This window comes from Neopelma chrysocephalum, unplaced genomic scaffold (genome assembly GCF_003984885.1).
Source record: "Neopelma chrysocephalum unplaced genomic scaffold, ASM398488v2 Primary Assembly neopelma1_281, whole genome shotgun sequence".
In the NCBI taxonomy this organism is placed as follows: domain Eukaryota; kingdom Metazoa; phylum Chordata; class Aves; order Passeriformes; family Pipridae; genus Neopelma; species Neopelma chrysocephalum.
In genome coordinates, this window is record NW_020897943.1 from 812,863 (window position 1) to 829,892 (window position 17,030).

Consider the following 17,030-nt stretch of genomic DNA (forward strand, 5'->3'; position numbering starts at 1 on the left):
AGCACTGCAGATCCTTACACTATATCAAAAAGCTCACCTTCCTGAGTCTCCACCTGTGTTGTGGGCATAACTGTGGCTGTAGGGGTAGTGGTGGGGTTGGTGACTGTAGCAGGAGTGACCATTGGACGGATACTGGCTCTTGGAGTAGACTTATTCCCAGCCATTGCAGCAGCAGTCACTTTGCTGGGAGTTGACACGACAGGAGTTGGCTTAATGTTTGCTGTTGGGGGATCTGAAGTGCTGGCACTGAAAAACAGGAGATTGCTTTCACCATGGTGCTGCAGAAAGCAGATTTTAAATACACCAAGTGTAAATATATTCTCATAGCCAGAGACATTAACTTTTAAAGGCTTAAAATTTGAAAGCCTGATAACAGCCAAAGGAATTGTCTTCCAAACTTTTTTATAGCTGAAAAAAGACAGACACACTATGCCATCAGTAGCATTTTGTGCAGCTTAGAGAACTGACAGGTTTTTTCAAAGGTAACCAACTAGAAATCTGAAAGCAGATCAAAAGGAGGGTGTAGGTCATACTATTAGTTGTGCTGAGACTTTATTACAGTGAGTAATACATCTTACATCAAAAGTGATTCACTCAGAATAGAGCAACATCACCTCTTGGTTGAGACAAGGATCAGCCAAACTTTAGGAGGCATTTTTGAAAGCCTTGCTACCTAAAGGATGCTGTCATAAAAACTGAGAGGGACTTTGTTATCCAAACTTATATAATACAGCAATATTTCCCATTTCAAAGCTTAGGTATTTGACCACTTTATCTGTTGTTAAGAGTTGCCATCTGTTCAGTCCATTTGACATTCTTGCACAAGGAAAATCCTCCCTAAACCCAAAAAGGTTAAAGGTAACAATCAAAGCTATATAACTTCAGGAACGTCTGAAAACATTTAAAAAAATCTTTTATGCTTCCCAGAAACCATGTTCCTGGTGGTTTATATGACAGTTTAACATTTAAAAGCTTTACTGATTAGATGTAGCTGAGAAACAGGAAGAACATATGTGAATCAGTATCTTCAGCTGCTTAAGAAAAATTATGAGAAGCCATGAAATTTATGAAAATTATGGTTTACTAAAAAGAGCAACTAGATAAAGACAGAACTAAGAAATATCAACGATGGAAACTCTGCAAAACCCCCAAACCCTTGAACTCACATTCCTCTTTCACCTGAAGCAGGAGTGGACTTGAGTGAGATTTGCCTCTGCTGTTCTGGGACCTGTCAGGTAAGAAACACAAGTGTCCTGTCAATACACATGAACCAGAGGGAGCAAGTTGGAAGACACCTGAGCAGCAGATCTCTTTGCAAACAAGGCTGTTAGAGAAATGCCTGCTAGCCCTTTACCTGGTCAGACCCCACGACTATTGCAAACCATTCTTCAAAATCAAGTTCTCCAAACCAAACTACACCAGCCATACCAAGTCTTTAAACTGACTCAGTAATTTATGAGTTATTTTCTGATGCTTTGAGATAATGGCAGCCAGAACCCACTATATTCAATGTATGAGTAAAATGCAAAAATAGAGAGCAGAGTGCAAATAGCTCCTTGGCCAATTCAGTTAATAACAGAACCATCTGCTTGTTAGCACTGGGAACTGTGATTATGACAAGAAATAAGTTTTAAATTAAGTTCTGAACCCTCGCTAAAACCAACCTGCGTATTTCCAAAACCATGGAACAGTGGAACCTGAATAGAGCCCAGTTTGTTGACCAAGCCTAGTTGGACAGTGGTGCCCTCAGGATTTGGTACCTTGTTTGTGGACTCAGGGGGCTCATCCCGCTGCTCGTGGTGCCGCTCCTGCTGCTCCCGGAGCTCCCTCTCCAGGCGGCAGATCCGCCCCTCGTACTGGGATTTCAGGGCACTCATCCGCACCTCCAGCTCCGTCTTCTGCTCCTCCAACGAGCTGCTCTTCTGCTTCCACTCCTCATTTTCCTTTGTCAGCTGTTCTTTTGTACCTGGGTGAGCAGGAAAGGACTCAGTGTTGTCACTGTAACCCAAGCCTGCCTGTGGAATACCTGGTGTTTTACTGCGTCACTGAAGGATTTTGAAACCTTAATGTTAAGCTATCAAAGGAACTTTTAGAGGCAGTTATAACTTCCACGTGCCATTTTTCTATTTAATGACAAGATATAAAAACGTGTAATAAATATATATTTAATAATAAAGAAGTACAAGCTGGTGTACTTTTGTGTTGTACACAAAAGAACAAGGTGTTTTCAGCAAGCTCTTACACCATCATTCCTCTCAATGACAACTGAAAACAGAGGAGGCAATGTGTTTTGGACCTGTACATTTAAGGAAGGGGGGAATTACCTGAGTTGTTAGTAGGGTCAATCTGCTCTGATCAACAGAAGGCTGAAAAATGGGGGTTATCATGTTGGTTGGCCAAAAAGTAAGCAAAACTTTTTTTACCTCCAGTGTACAGTTAGTTATATACTTTTGTTATCCCCTGAAAAAAATTCAGTTTTAGAACAATTCCTGTAACATCTAATCTAGAAAACATTTTTCAGTAAAATATGAAGTGGGCCATATTTTCCCAAACATCCTGTCTAAAGGTTTTTCCACAGGAATAATAAAAAATCCCTAGAGACAGAAAAAAAAAATTACAATACCAGCTAACTGTGCAATTTTCTGCTTGGCTGCAAGCAAGGTCTTCCTAGTTTTCTCTTCCTTCTCAGTGATTTGTTGCCTGAGCTGTTCTTCCTGTGTAGTCTTCTCTTGCAGATCTTGATGAAAACGGGCCAGTTCTGATTGTAGCTGCATTATCTGCTCCTGAAGATTTCTAACTTCAGTCTCCTTTTCTGCTATAGTCTAGAGAGAGAGAGAGAGAGAGAGAGAGAGATTGCAGCTGTTGGCCACAATCAGCAAATACAAACCCCAATAAGCTCCAAGGATCCAGTATTAGCTGGCCACTGGATTAAGGCTAAAAGGCTTCTAACAAATAATTGGGTGTCCAGTCCTCTCTGAATGTAACAGCTTATTATTCCAAGAAATAATGCGAGACACACTAGACGTAGGATTTAAACCAGGTTTAAGGTCTGTCTTTCCCAACAAGGTAGAAGCACAACAGGCCACTTCACATATTTCTGTGTACACACAGAAAAACACCCTCACCTTCTTCACCGTTACACATTTTTGACTGATTGGAGTCCAGTACTCTGAAATCTCTCACTGTTCTAACCTTGCCCACTCTGTTCTTACCTTTTGTAAGCTTTCAACCTGAGTCTCCAAATTCTTTGTCTTCACTTCAGCTTGACTGAGAGTGTCTTTCAGCTCTTGTACCTCCTGGGCAGAAACTTGGTCTTCTTGTTGTTCCACCAAAGACTGAGTTGATGCTTCGGCAACCATCTGAAAGGTATCAAGGTACCAGGCTAAAGAGACCATCTGATCAGAATGATACTGCTCTCACAAGATGCTTTTGTGTGCCAAGGGATCAGTTTAAACATCCTGGGCAAATGCCAGGAACTCCAATGAAGGCTAAAGTTCAGTTCTACCTACCTTGTCGTGCTGTGCTTTCAGCTCCTCGTACTGAGTCTTGTACCTGCGACCAATTTTCTTGACCTGTGTTATAGTTTTCACCTTTTCTTGTATGTCAGCCACTTTAGCATCTAGTTCTTTCTGCAAAGTATCCTTTTCTGTTCTTATTTTAGTTACTTCCTCCTTCAGGCTCTGAACGAGATTCTGGCTTGTAGTCAAGGATGCATTAGTTCTAAATAACACGAAGCCAGAGGAAGATGCAAATGAGATGCTTGAAATCATATGCACATTTCAATATTGCTGATTCATGCAATATCACAGGTATTATCTGTAGTGACTTCTGTTTCCTAGGATTCTGCAGTACAGAATAGAAATAATTCTACAATACATTAGTTTAGAATAAATTCAGCTAAATGACAGCTTCCAAAACAACTCTCACTTTGTTTTACCTGCTCATTATCAAGCTACAGTAAGAACACAAAAGGATTCATACTTACATGGAGACAGTTAAGAAATCAGACTTGCAGATACAGCTCTAATTAAAATACTTTGCTTTGCACAAAATCTTTTATTAATTGATTAATACCACACCTGGCTACTTCTGCTTTAAGCCTGCCTGTTTCTTCACTCATTTGTTGGACACGCTTGGCATTTGCCTCCTTCTCCGAGAGCAGCTTCCGATACTCTTCGAGATCCGTGTCCTTCTGCTGACTCAGCAAATGCTGGAAGGGTGAGAAAACAGTCTCCTTTTTCATAAGATGATTATACAGTTAGAGCCAGAATATCTCCTTGAATTAAGCTGCTGCTTTTGCATTTTGATATGGAACAGCCCATTTTGAAGCTACAGAAACAATGGTTTATAATTCAAACGCGTTTCTTAGTTTGTTGTTTAGAACTTTTTTTTCCAGTTGGTTGATTGCTGGGTTTTTTTTTCCCCGCAACATCATTGAAAAAATGCAATCCCCCACCTGAGTCCGGGCTTTCCAGCGTTTAACATCCTCTTCCAGCAGCTTTTTCTCTGCCTGCAGCATTCCACTCTTCTCACTCAGCTCAGCATTGGACTCTTGCAGAGGTAGGATGTCTGCCTCAAGCTTGCGGACCTGGAAAAGCACAGCAGGGGATTAAACTCTGGATCATGTGAGACTGAAGGAATCCCTCAAGCAGAAGTCATGATATAGCTTCCTTCCTAACTTTCTGCCTTCCAGTGGGGTGAGGAAAAGAGCAGGGGATGATCCTACAGAGCAAATAAATACTGGTGCAACTTCACAGTCATGGATTCTCACTCCTTGTACTTTGGTACAGGAAACAAATTATTAATCTCATGTTAGAAGCCAAGCAACACTGCACTGGATTTCATTAAAATAAGCAGCACCTCCCTTTTAAACTCTTAATAAAGCTGGGATTTGCTTTTTATGTATTCTTATATCAATTTTCATTTAACTGCTGATAATATCCTTGTTCCTGGATACCTCTAGCCAAAGATAAATGCTGATTTTGTTTCATGGAAGTGGAACTGAACTTCTTTCCAATGTTCTAGGTGGACCAGTGTCTTTTAAAATTCTAAAGGGGAAGTTCACTCATTAGTGTATGACTTAAAGGAATAATCATGAGCTAAATAATGTATTTATTGTAATTAGCAGTGGTATATCCAGACACTAACTCGTCCACTGAATATTTGAGAAGTTCACTTGAAGCTCAGTACTAACCTTTGCTTGAATTTGTTGTAGCTCTTGTTCCAGCCTCTCCTTCTCTTCTCTCAGCATCTTGTTGGTTTCTATCAGTATGTTCATGGTCTCAGTTTTCTTCATTAATTCCTCATGCTGTGCAATGGTTTTTGCTGTTACCTTTGGAAAGATTGAACTCAGTCATTTGTTTTGCTTGCACATGCACATAACACTCCATATGGTGGCATTCATTATCTCACATGGGCATTCAAAACAAGCAAATATGGCTTAAGAAATGGGAGATAAATTCTTTTTATTTCCCCTGTTGATAAGCACGAGTTGCTCCATTTGGCTACAAGCAACTCCAGTCTAAAAAACGCTCGAATTCTTTCAAAACCTCATTTTTGGGCATAGGCAGCAAAGACAAAGAGTAGAACACAGAGCACAGCCCTCTGCACTCACTGCAATCACACCATCCAACCATACCTGCACTTTCTCTCTCTCAGCATTGAGACTGTCCTGCAGTTCCTGCAGCTCCCTCTCCAGGTGCTCCACTCTCTGCCGGTAACGCAAACTCTCCACCTGGGCCACCTCAAACCTCGTCTCTGCAATCTCCTTCTCCCGCCGGATGAACCTGCAGGGAGGAAATGAACACCAGGTCAGGCCAGGGAAAAGGCAGGACAAGGAATCTTATGTCTGTTGAGTACAGAAATTGGGTCAGAAAGATCAAAAATTCTTGAACATCTACATAAACTCCATAAAAACCGCAGTGAGAAAAAAGATCACCTTTATCTAACTTGTCTGCCAATCACATGTGCGGGTTCCTGTCATAACTGACTCATTTTTCCTAGGAGTAGAAAGATATCTCCTGTGCTAGTAACTCATGTAGCAAAACCACCTCCCATCTAGTAAAAAAGTGCTTTAATTTTAGCCACTGTCCTTCAAATATAAAGCAATGCAGAACTATTTAATTTCACAACTAATTTATAACCCCTGAGGGAAGGAACCCAGAGCTGAAGTTACCTAAGAATTTCCAAGATTTGTTCCTGGGATTTGCCTTCCTCATTGAGGGAAACATTGGCTGCAGTTGGGATGGCTTCTTTCATGGAAGTCACCATCTTGTTACTCATACTCTCCAGTTGTTCATGTAACAACCGGTTCTGTTTCTCCAAATCCTCACAGCGGGATGCAAGTTTGGAAGCTTCATCCTACAACAAAATCGTTCAGTGACTGATTTCTGCAGCTCAATTTCTGTTCACTGGACAAAAGCCCCTGAAACCATCGTACCTTGATCATTCTCTCTCTCTCTTCCCAGGAGGCTTTGGATTCCAACAACTCAGACTCAGCTTTCCGAGCAGCCTCCTCCAGCTGCTGCCTCACTGCTGTGTTCTTTGCAACTTGGTCTTTAATGGCCTGCAAAGCCTCGACATCGGCAGCGTGAAGCATTAACTCCCGTTCGTATTTATTCTGAGCTTCAGAAGCCATCATTGCCTGCACAAAACCACCCAAAATAAACTCTGGTATCTCTAGTGTTGTGTGTTAGATATGTACAAAGAGACAAAATCAGAGACCACTAACCACTGGCCAAAACCTCTGCTATTCTCAAACACAAAAATCATGGCAACGCCCATTTACTACATTTTGGGTTGGATTAAGCAGCCAAAATTTTTCTACATCCTTGACATTGATCACTGTTGCCAGAACTTTCATCTCCAGAAAAGTAGATTCCCTTTAAAAAACTAGCTGGTAACAAGACAATCCTACCAGCTGCTGCTAAATATCACATTGCCCCACAGTTTTAAAAGATGACAATTACATTTTGGGTTAGATATTTTCCCCATTGTCCTGCTGTGAGAATTCAGGGTTCTTTTTTGCTTCCTCCTCAGGAAACTGAGGTAGTAATTAATAAAAACCAATTAATTACGTTGCCCAACCAATTTCTTTACATAATGAAACAGGCTTTAGAAACAGAAATCTATTGCACCATCTGTTGCTTTCTTAAATGACACAAAGTGTGCTTGCAACACAGAGTCAGTTTAGTTGATATTACAATATTGATCAAGTAGAAGAACAAAGCATTAAATAAGCAGCTGCTCCTAAGGTAGAGAATGTGCTCTTGCAGCACTTTTCCTGCTTCCACCAGCCTCTGAGCAGCAGTTCAGTTTTGAGTTCAACTAAAAAGAGAACATGAGGTTTACTGTCCCTGGCTCAAATTAGGCAAATACTACCAACATACTTGTTCCTGGCAGTCACGACGGGCCTGTTGTTCATTATTCAGAGCTGTGCTGGCTCTCTGAAGAGCTTCCTGAACTTCTGACTGCACAGCTGACAGACTCTTTTTCAGCTCTGACAGCTGCAGGGACAGGGGAACAACAAAAACAAAGCGAGAACAAAGCCAACACTAAGTGACAAAGTATTTTACAGAGTACTGAACACAGTCGTTAATAATGTAGAACTGAAGGGTAATTAGTTGCTTATAAATTAAAGTTAGTATTAAAAAAGGAGATAAATACTTTCAATATTTGGACTTATTAATATTAAGAGCTCTTTCCTGGTAAAAATATATTCGTGCTTTTTCAGAGCTGGGCCTGTAGTAATTCTACTTACAGTCATCTTGTTTGTTTCTGAAACCTCTCTCAAAGGCTTTTACTCATGTTTTTCTGCAAACTGTGCTCAAAGTTCAGGAAGACGGTGACAGCTTTGAACACACAATCACCCCAACGAAGTGACAGGGTTAAGGTACCACTCCTGTTTGGAACCCTCTCCCAAATTCAGTTAGCCCCGTGTGCACTATGAAACATTTAGTTCTGGGCACTACTATACTGTGAAAACCAGAACCACATTGCTGTGGACTCTACAAGGGGATTTAGGGAAAGGGGTCGTCAGTATATACCTGTTGTTCCATATTCTCCACAGCTTTACGTTTCTCCTCTTGCACTTCTTGTTTTTCCTTTTCTGACTCCATCAACTTCTTCTCCAGCTGTGCCTGATACTCTGAGGACTCCTTCAGACGAGCTTCAACTGTTGTACGAACTTCCTCTGTCACCTGCATTAAAATCCATCATGAGATCAATTTTTCCCCCCCATTGAATACATTATTCTGATATAAAACCAGTATTTTATTAACAACTCAAAGCCAGAATAGGTATTCTCAGCATCTCATTTAGACCAACAACACTGAAAATATGGAGAATCACAAAGAGCAATGAATAATTGCAGTAATAAACAATGGTAACTACTTACTTGTTTTTCCTTATTAAGGGATTCCTCTAGACTAAGAACCATGGCCCTGTACTGCTCCACATTACTAGAACTAGTCTTGAGTCTCTCTTTCAGGTCATTGACTTGTTCCTCAGCTTGTCTCAGTCGACTTACAAGATCATCCACATCTTCATTTGGACTCTGCTGACCTGCAATATTAGAGCACATTCATTAATGGAAGTTTAATTCAGTTTTTTTTAACCACTGTTCTGTCAAAAACTGAAGTCTTTTTAGGATAATAATATGGAAAAAACAATCACCTTCACAAAGCTTCCCTAAATACAACTGTCACCCCCAACCAAAATAAGAGCTTACAATAAACATTGTTGACTATTTAAAAATACATAACCTAACAGACTTAAGTTCCTTCACATAAAAATAAAAGGCATCCTTTAATAAGTTTTGCTTTATTCTTCCCCTTTGTCAAAGACTGCTTGGACAGGAGTTTCACATTAACAAATCATCCTGTAATCATCTGTCTGAATACGCGATGAACCAAGAGGTTTATTATTTAGTGTACTGCCTTCCTAATTCCAAATTACTATGGATTATGAATTTTACCATTCTGCAGGCAGCAGTATTTCCCATGAAGAGAAATTAAACGCAGAAGAACATCTTACCTTTCCCTGGAGGCCTCTGTGACGACTGAGATGTCAGCTGAGCCTCAGTGTTGTTAAGCTGCTGCTTCAACATGGCAGCTTCTTTCTGGGCGTTCTTCAGGAGCTCCTTTGTGTTGACGTGACGGTTTGTCTCAGTCTCCAGCTGCCTCTTAAGATCCAGGATCTGAACCTGCAAACACAACATTCCTCAACTTGTAATTATTCCCAAATGGCACAAAGACCAAAGGAACACGCTGTGAGCTGGCAGAAGCCATGAACTTTATCTTCCCCAAAACAAGTGTAGCACATCTCCACTTACCTCTTGATTTTTGGTGAGGGAATGTCTTTGTTCCACCTCACTCTCCAGTTTCTTCTTCAGCTGAGATATCTCACGCTCCAGCTTTTCTATCTGATTATTGAGTCTTTGCTTTGTTTCTGTCTCAGACCTCTCCAGTATTCCCTGATAAAAGAGCATGACGCACTATGCTTAAAATCACTTTAATGATTTTCTTCTGAATTACTGCAGCACTTCATACAAAGTTGTCACAACACTTCTCCTATCCCCAAAATAAATAATAGGCAGATACAGAATATTATGAAAAGTAGCACTTACAATGTCTGACTTAGTTTTGAAAGATTTTTTAATAATACTGATATAATAAATATTATTGTAAGAAAATCTATTATTCATGCAGTCTAATTCCATGGATTAAACCCCCCCCAAAAGATCTACTACAGAAATAGGATTCAGTCACACGATAATATGTGCAACCCTAAATACACTATAAGTGTCAATATATCTTATAATAAATTATATAAAAGTAAAAAAGTAAATATAATGTAATAGGAAAATAAACTACCAAGGCAGGCACTGGTAAATTTTGCTAATAATTAACAGATTTCTTTTCCTTTCACTTTGTTCCACGTGTTTTGTTTCTGTTTTATTAAGACAACTCTTCTCATCAACTCAAAATTCTCAGGACTTTGCCCAGGTAAATAAAAGAGTAGGACAGGTATCACGACCTTGTTGAAACAAGTTGCTCAAGCATTTTATGTTCAGTGTCGATTTGTAACCATACAAAAATCCAGTTTGAGACCCAATCCCATGACTGTTTTATTTGATTTTGATGGGTATTCACTGAAAACTCTGACAGACAGACTCAACTTGGACAGGCTCGACACCACATACCTGAATTGTTCTCAAATTAGTGAGCAGCAAGTTCTGTCCTCTCTGTTCGACCAAGAGAGAATCCCGTTGCTGAGTCAAACGCACATCTGACATCTTCAAGATATCTTTCTCTTTTTTCAAGTTTTCTGCTCTTACCTTTAGGACAACAAGTAATAAGAACTTTGTTATCAATCCCAAATCTACCCATTAATTTATTTTTATGAGCGGTTAATATTATGTTAATAAAAGGTTTTCATATTACAGATTGCACATTAAAATCCATGTGAATTTAACTAAGAAGAGTAAGAACGCAGCTGCTGGATATTCTGTTTTCTCTGTGCACTGAAACACCTTATTCTTATGTCTTCACTTAGTACTTGAGAAATGCCAAGATAATCATAAGAAAAACTCTAGTACTCACTTGGAATATCCAGCAGTGCCACAAACAATTACTAACCTCTGCCACTGCCAGTTTTTCATTAGCTCCCCTCAGGTCTTGAGTCATGGTGTTAATGATCTGCTCTTGCTTCTGAGTGGTGGCTGTGAGTTTCTGGGTTCTCTCGTGCAGAGAGGTGATTTCCCGGCGATATCCTTCAACGTTGTCCTGCAGCATTTCATACCTTCACAGGGAACAACAAAGCAAAGCATGTGTTTGCCACATCCAACTGTTTAACTGCAGGAGGTGCATGCACACAGCTGTTTCATGGTTTTATGCAGCAGTTTGATCCCACCTTCGCTATTAACTTCGTGTTCTTACACAGAATAGACAATATTGATGTTTAACTGGCAATTCTTCCTTAGCAAACAACATCAAGCAGCCAACATGATTCTGTGCCCGAGAACCCAGACCTAAGGTTGGGTTAAAACAGCTGATTTACCGTTTGGAGGCAAACTCCAGCTGTGTGGATATCTTGGCATTTTGGGACCTCAGGTCTGTGACCTGCTCCTGAAGCTTTTCATTTTGTTCATTCAGTAGCTTGTCATTCTCTGCCTTTTCTTTTTTATAGTTCTCAAAAACTTCCTGCAACTACGACAAAGAACAGATATAAAAGTGTTACCAAGAGTAAAAAGAAACAGTGACAGCTTTTTCTAGTGCCTGCTGAAAAATGTACCTGCTTCAGTGCAGCCTTAGCCTCCACAGTCTCCATGGACTCACTCATTGACACGGGGGCAGGAGTCGACATGGCCGGAGGTAAACTGGGCCGCTTTGGAGTGGAGGTGAGACAGAGCTCCTCTGGTAACACACCTGAAGCTAAAGAAAGACAAAGGGGATTTTAAAGGCAACAATTCCTGCCGAAGCAGAAGGTCATACAGCCCCACTGGAATGGGGTTACCTTGCAGAGGGATGATGGCTCCTGTGGTCTGGGTCAGCAGGATGCGGAACATGTCCCGCTGCCGGATGATGGACTCCACCAGCTGCAGTTGGTGCTGCCGCGACTCCCGCAGCTGGTGGAGCTCAGCCAGGGCTTCGTCCAGCTGGCTCTGGAGCTCAGAAATCCTGGAACAACAGTGGCTTTCAGTAACACACACAGCAAGGTGTTCATGGATATCAAGGTGTTCTGGGCTCCTCCTTTCAGGAAAGACATTGAGGGGTTGGAGCGTGTGCAGGGAAGGGAACGGAGCTGGGAAGGGGCTGGAGCAGCAGGAACAGCTGAGGGAGCTGGGGGGGCTCAGCCTGGAGAAAAGGAGGCTCAGGGGGGACCTTCTGGCTCTGCAACCCCCTGACAGGAGGGGGGAGCCGGGGGGGGTCGGGCTCTGCTCCCAGGGAACAAGGGACAGGAGGAGAGGGAACGGCCTCCAGCTGTGCCAGGGGAGGCTCAGGTTGGACATCAGGAGGAATTTCCTCCTGGAAAGGGTGGTCAGGCCTTGGCAGGGGCTGCCCAGGGAGGTGGTGGAGGTGCCCACCACCCCTGGAGGTGTCCAAGGAAGGCCTGGCCATGGCACTCAGTGCTCTGGGCTGGGGGACAAGGTGGGCATCGGGCACAGGGGGGATTCAATGAGGTCTTTTCCAACCTCAACGATCCTGTGATTCCCTGACACAGTCCTGCAAACGTATAGGAAGACAGGCCTTTGGGCTGCCATTTGCAGATGGTAACAAAAGTAGGCCTCTTCCATTAAAAGCAGAATACAGGCAATTCTATTCATGGGAATAACTTCACAGAAATCAGCAGCATGAGCAGAGAAACAATTTACTAGAAGGAAAGGGGTGACTTACTTAGATGATGCTGTTTCCTGCTCCTCTTTTTCTCTAGCCTCTCCCAGCTCCCTAAGAGCCACCAAGAGACGCTGATTCTGCTGCTGAAGTTCTTGGATATTTCTGTAGGAGACCAGATGCTGAGTGATCACTTCAGAAGAGCTGCTGATGTCAGCAGAGCTCACTGCTTCCTCACGAATCACGTGATTGCCCCTGGCTTCTTCCAGTTCCATCAGCAGCACACAAATCTGAAAGAGGATGTTATAGAGTGAAGTTTGCACACAGACTCAAAAGTTTGCTCTGAAAAACAATATGTGAAAAATAAAGTATTTGGAAATTCAGGGTTTTTTTCTACAATATACAATTACAATCAATAAATCCTTGTAAGATAATTATATTCTAGAAAAATGAGTTTGACCAAAGGCAACAAGATCAGAAGTGGACAATCTGTGTTCAGTTCTGCAAACAGATAACAGGACATTTCAATCAAAAGGGTATATATGTGAGTTTCCCATGTCAGATATTTAACACTATTATCCTACAGCAGCATCACTTCTACCCAGCTAAACTTATTGAAGTTGTGAAAGCAGAAATAGCAGTACCATGATGTTCTAAGGAGAAGCTTTTAACATCACCAAGGCACTTAGAACAACCAAAGTCCACACATGGCTGAACACAACTTCCAAACAAACATCAAAAATACAGCGCCATATTAATAAGTCAATCACAAATAGCACATTTAACCATAACAACATTGGTTTTACCTGCTGGGAAAGATCTTTTACTCGAACTTCCAGTCTCTGGGTTTCTCTCTCAAAGAAAGAGGCGTGTTTGTTGGCTTGATCTGCCTTATCCTGCAAGCAGTGGATCTCCTGCAAGCAAACAGGGAGGAACACATCACCACTCAACTCACATTCCTCTAAAGAGAGATAACATCATGTGCACACATGCCTTGTGAACCAAACTGCTCTTTAAAGTTACACTCCAAAGGTTAACCTCCAGGTGTTTTGGAATCAAAAGCCACACTCCTTCATGCTGTACTACTATATGGATAAAAATTAACAGGAAGGGAGCACTGAACTCTAATTTTATGTCAATGGACACACAAATACTAAACTACTCGCTCAGAAAATAAGAGATTGTAAATCTTCACTATAAAAACCTACGAAATATGTTGGTTTTGTAAAATTCTTCGTACAGTCCCATAAACCACAAGCCAGAAAGTTCCACAGATCTTTTCCCACAACAGAAGTTGACTGAGAGACCCATTTTATACATTTCCAACAGCAGTTAGGCTAAAAGAATTAAAAATTAGTTTTTTCCATCATTTTACATGCTCTTTTATTTTCCACTGACCTTCATAGCTTGTTCAAGCTTTGCAGACAGACTTGCAACAGCTTTTTGGGATCGCTCGAATTCCTCACGCTGACGTTTCAGGATTGGGGCTTTGGCTTCCACTTCCTGCACTATTTCATCCAAATATTTATTGATTCTCTTGTTCTCCAGCTTTTCCATATGCAACTGATCCTGAGATTCTACATAGGCATTGTAGAGCTGCAACAAAAGGTTTCTTGGTTTGTTTTCGATAGATTTGTACAGTTCTCTTAAAAAAGAACCACTGGTCATTATACAATTTATACCTTAAGGCAGTATGATTTTATATAATTCTACACCAGTTAATTCAGAGAAACAAGTTGGACTTTCAAAACAATATGTTTTTAGGGCTCATACCATGGCAAAACAGTTACAGTTATAAATTTAAAAATGGCAAGTTTTATAGTGCAACTGTCTGCAATAAAAGAATTGGACGTAAAAGGTACAAATCTTAAACAAATTTAAGACAACAGAAATATCAAAACTAGTAACACAGAAGAAAGTAATTTAATAGCTGGACAGAACATCAGTAGCAAATAATGAAAACACAAATTACATAAATGGCAATGTAAAAAACCCTAGAATTCGTATGAGGTATGGATATATTAATTTTTTTTGCAAGTATAAGCCAAAAACACAGCAGTACAGACCATAAAATTATGGAAATAAGCAAAAAAAGTCTGCATACATAAAATAAGTTTATTTTAACAAAACCCACTTATTTCTGAATTTGATCTACTAAACAAAAACTGTAAGATATGTTGAAAAATCTCCCAGTAACTCAGCAAGCAAAGTCTGCCTAAAATAAGATCTCACTGACTTCAGGGATTACACGAAATCCAAACCAGAGAACCAAGGCTGCACCTTTATTTTATTAGTGTCTCTCTGATGGCATTTCAAGGGCCTTGGTAATGAAGAGTTTCTCCTCACTCACCTCAGTTAACTTCATTCCAGGCTTGACCACTTTGGCTACAGCTGCAGCAGTGGGAGACATGGCTGCCAGCTCCTCCTCGGACAGTATGGCTCCTGGGGACACAATCCCATTAAAAAGCTGCAATAATTCCCACCATAAGTATCCTTTATTAATCTAAACCATGTCTCATACACCTTTCTAACCCCTGTATTCTAAATTACTATTTTAAGCTCTTAAAGTTTCTGGTTTAAGAGCTTTCTGCAATCTCTGTTATACACATTCATGTGCAAGTGACTGGTATTACCTACAATATTCCAAGGCATACATTATCAGTGTCTCTGTCTAGTTTAATTGGAAATGCTGACAAGCTTTTACTATTAGGACTCTTCAAATTTAGATCATTTCAGAACATCAGTAATTGAAATAGCTGGAGAAAAGTTTAACCTCAGGTTTCTTATCACACTGTCAGAGGTTTAGAGCAGCAGAACACTGGTTTATTTTCATTAAATCAACATAGGGATACAGCAAATATACTTCATTCTTCTGTTCCTTACTGCTCTGCTCTTTCTTTCCTTTAGAAATTACTGATAAGTGGTAAACAACAAAAAAGACAAAACCAGAACAGCGAACACTGAGTAAGATTCAACGTTAAATAGAAATTTAACGATACAGGTTTGTTTCTATTGTTTGTTTTTTTAAAAAAGAGGAAAATATGAATAGTTTATCATCTCCACTTCCATCCTTCAGCACAGTACTCTCATGTAAGAGAACAGGAAGCCTGAGATTTTCTGTATTTCAGTCCTGGCAGGATCCCACCTTTGCGTTTCGTAGCAGACAGTAAATCGTTGGCATTCTCCAGCTCCTTCTCCAGCTTACTGATCTTCTCTCTCAGCTCCTTTTCCATCACAGCTTTGGACTCTTCCACCTCAGCCAAATGCTCCTGGGCTGCTTTATTAGCTACAATTAAATCAGACAGGAAGGTTGTGTGTTGTGGTTGGTTTCATTTATTTATTTTTATTTTTAAAAATACCAAAATTCACTTGGGTACCTTAAATTTTACTTTAACTGTATATGATCTGCAGAAGCTCATGTGATTAAAAAAGCAGTAGCATGAGAGAAGCATGAATCACTGCCTGCCACCTTTGCTTAGAAAAGGGTAAAAAGTTTGAACTGTCCTTTTATTAGAGAAAGGGAATCTAAAATAAGAAACTAAAGCAAAGACATCTTGCAAAATTAGATCCTCTCATCAAAACGCAAAGTAAAATTCCAAGTATATTTGAAAATAGTTCCCCAAACACGTCAGCTAAAATTTTTACTACGAAGGGACTGCTGTTTTCATCATCCCAGAAGTCCAGTGCAGTCCTTTTCCTGAACACACAAACCCCATTTTTCAGTGCATCAAGGTACCAAAAGGGAGCACAACTGATCTCCTCCCTTTGCCATCTCATTCCCAGCTTACCTTCCCCTGCTTCCTTCAGGAGCTTGTGCAGCTCTTCCACTGCTCCTGTCAGCTCATTGCTCTTGGCCTCAGAGTCGTCAGCAGCACTCTAAAAAAAGCATTTTAGCCCCCCTTTAGTATGCAGAAATAGCAACTGGATCTTTATAAGGAAGCTTAAACCAACCAAAAATTAGGAACACACAGTTTTTTGAGTAAAATGCTAAAAGATTCAACTAAACTGGATAATCCTTTCCACTTGGATTAAGTCTCACTTTGATGCAAACTGCACATCTGAGAGTAAGAAGTGTCAAACATGGATTTGAGATGACAATTCCCAACACAATGTCTGGCCTTTAGCTGCTTGCTTCGTTCCTTCTCTTCACTAAAGAAATCTGGGAGAAGCTTTGAGAACTCAATTTTGATCAGTCTGAAAAAGTTGGTATTTTGGGGCAATTTTATATAAATAATTTATGTTTCTTTGCTTCCAGTTAGAGATCTCACAAGTGCAAGCACAAACCACAATGTTTATGTGGGTATTTAAGCAAGAAAACTCAGGCAACAGAGCTCAGTAAGCTGTGAACATAGTTTGTGTAAAACAAAGAGCAAGCAGGTGTCTGCTTTAGCTGACTTTGTCCTAGTCAATACACTACAGGGTGCTTTTCACTCTTTGAGCCAACAAAACAAATATAAGTTATTTGTTTAGATAGTGTGCCATTATTTGACAGAATCCAGGACATTCAGCTGGATTAATCAGGTCACTGTGTTATTTGAAATCAACTTCTACTAACCAAACATCACTTGCATGGTCACACTTCACACACAAACTTTTATACCCTAATTTATCCCGAGACATAACCACATTCTTACAGGAAGCCTCAAAACAGTGAACATAAAATTACTATTTCACTCCCAGTTTTGCTTAATCTACAAG

The 17,030-nt window shown here is 40.5% G+C and overlaps 1 protein-coding gene across 4 annotated transcripts in view; it reads right to left on the reverse strand.

The window, feature by feature from the left end:
- Positions 1-17,030, reverse strand: part of TPR (translocated promoter region, nuclear basket protein) — a 33,738-nt gene that overhangs the window by 11,060 nt on the left and 5,648 nt on the right. For 3 of the 4 annotated variants that reach the window (XM_027704516.1, XM_027704515.1, XM_027704514.1), the window contains exons 9-36: positions 16,121-16,208; positions 15,478-15,618; positions 14,683-14,774; positions 13,731-13,928; positions 13,139-13,246; positions 12,396-12,622; positions 11,515-11,678; positions 11,293-11,432; positions 11,059-11,207; positions 10,638-10,800; positions 10,202-10,336; positions 9,332-9,472; positions 9,034-9,202; positions 8,396-8,562; positions 8,046-8,198; positions 7,389-7,505; positions 6,440-6,643; positions 6,176-6,360; positions 5,639-5,786; positions 5,195-5,332; positions 4,457-4,588; positions 4,080-4,210; positions 3,510-3,720; positions 3,213-3,359; positions 2,624-2,822; positions 1,761-1,966; positions 1,167-1,228; positions 38-246 (exon numbers count right to left, since the gene is read on the reverse strand). In XM_027704516.1, coding sequence (XP_027560317.1) covers positions 38-246; positions 1,167-1,228; positions 1,761-1,966; positions 2,624-2,822; positions 3,213-3,359; positions 3,510-3,720; positions 4,080-4,210; positions 4,457-4,588; positions 5,195-5,332; positions 5,639-5,786; positions 6,176-6,360; positions 6,440-6,643; positions 7,389-7,505; positions 8,046-8,198; positions 8,396-8,562; positions 9,034-9,202; positions 9,332-9,472; positions 10,202-10,336; positions 10,638-10,800; positions 11,059-11,207; positions 11,293-11,432; positions 11,515-11,678; positions 12,396-12,622; positions 13,139-13,246; positions 13,731-13,928; positions 14,683-14,774; positions 15,478-15,618; positions 16,121-16,208 — 4,324 coding nt within the window. The remainder of the gene's footprint in view (positions 1-37; positions 247-1,166; positions 1,229-1,760; positions 1,967-2,623; positions 2,823-3,212; positions 3,360-3,509; positions 3,721-4,079; positions 4,211-4,456; positions 4,589-5,194; positions 5,333-5,638; positions 5,787-6,175; positions 6,361-6,439; positions 6,644-7,388; positions 7,506-8,045; positions 8,199-8,395; positions 8,563-9,033; positions 9,203-9,331; positions 9,473-10,201; positions 10,337-10,637; positions 10,801-11,058; positions 11,208-11,292; positions 11,433-11,514; positions 11,679-12,395; positions 12,623-13,138; positions 13,247-13,730; positions 13,929-14,682; positions 14,775-15,477; positions 15,619-16,120; positions 16,209-17,030) is intronic. The other variant, XM_027704517.1, reaches the window with a different exon arrangement.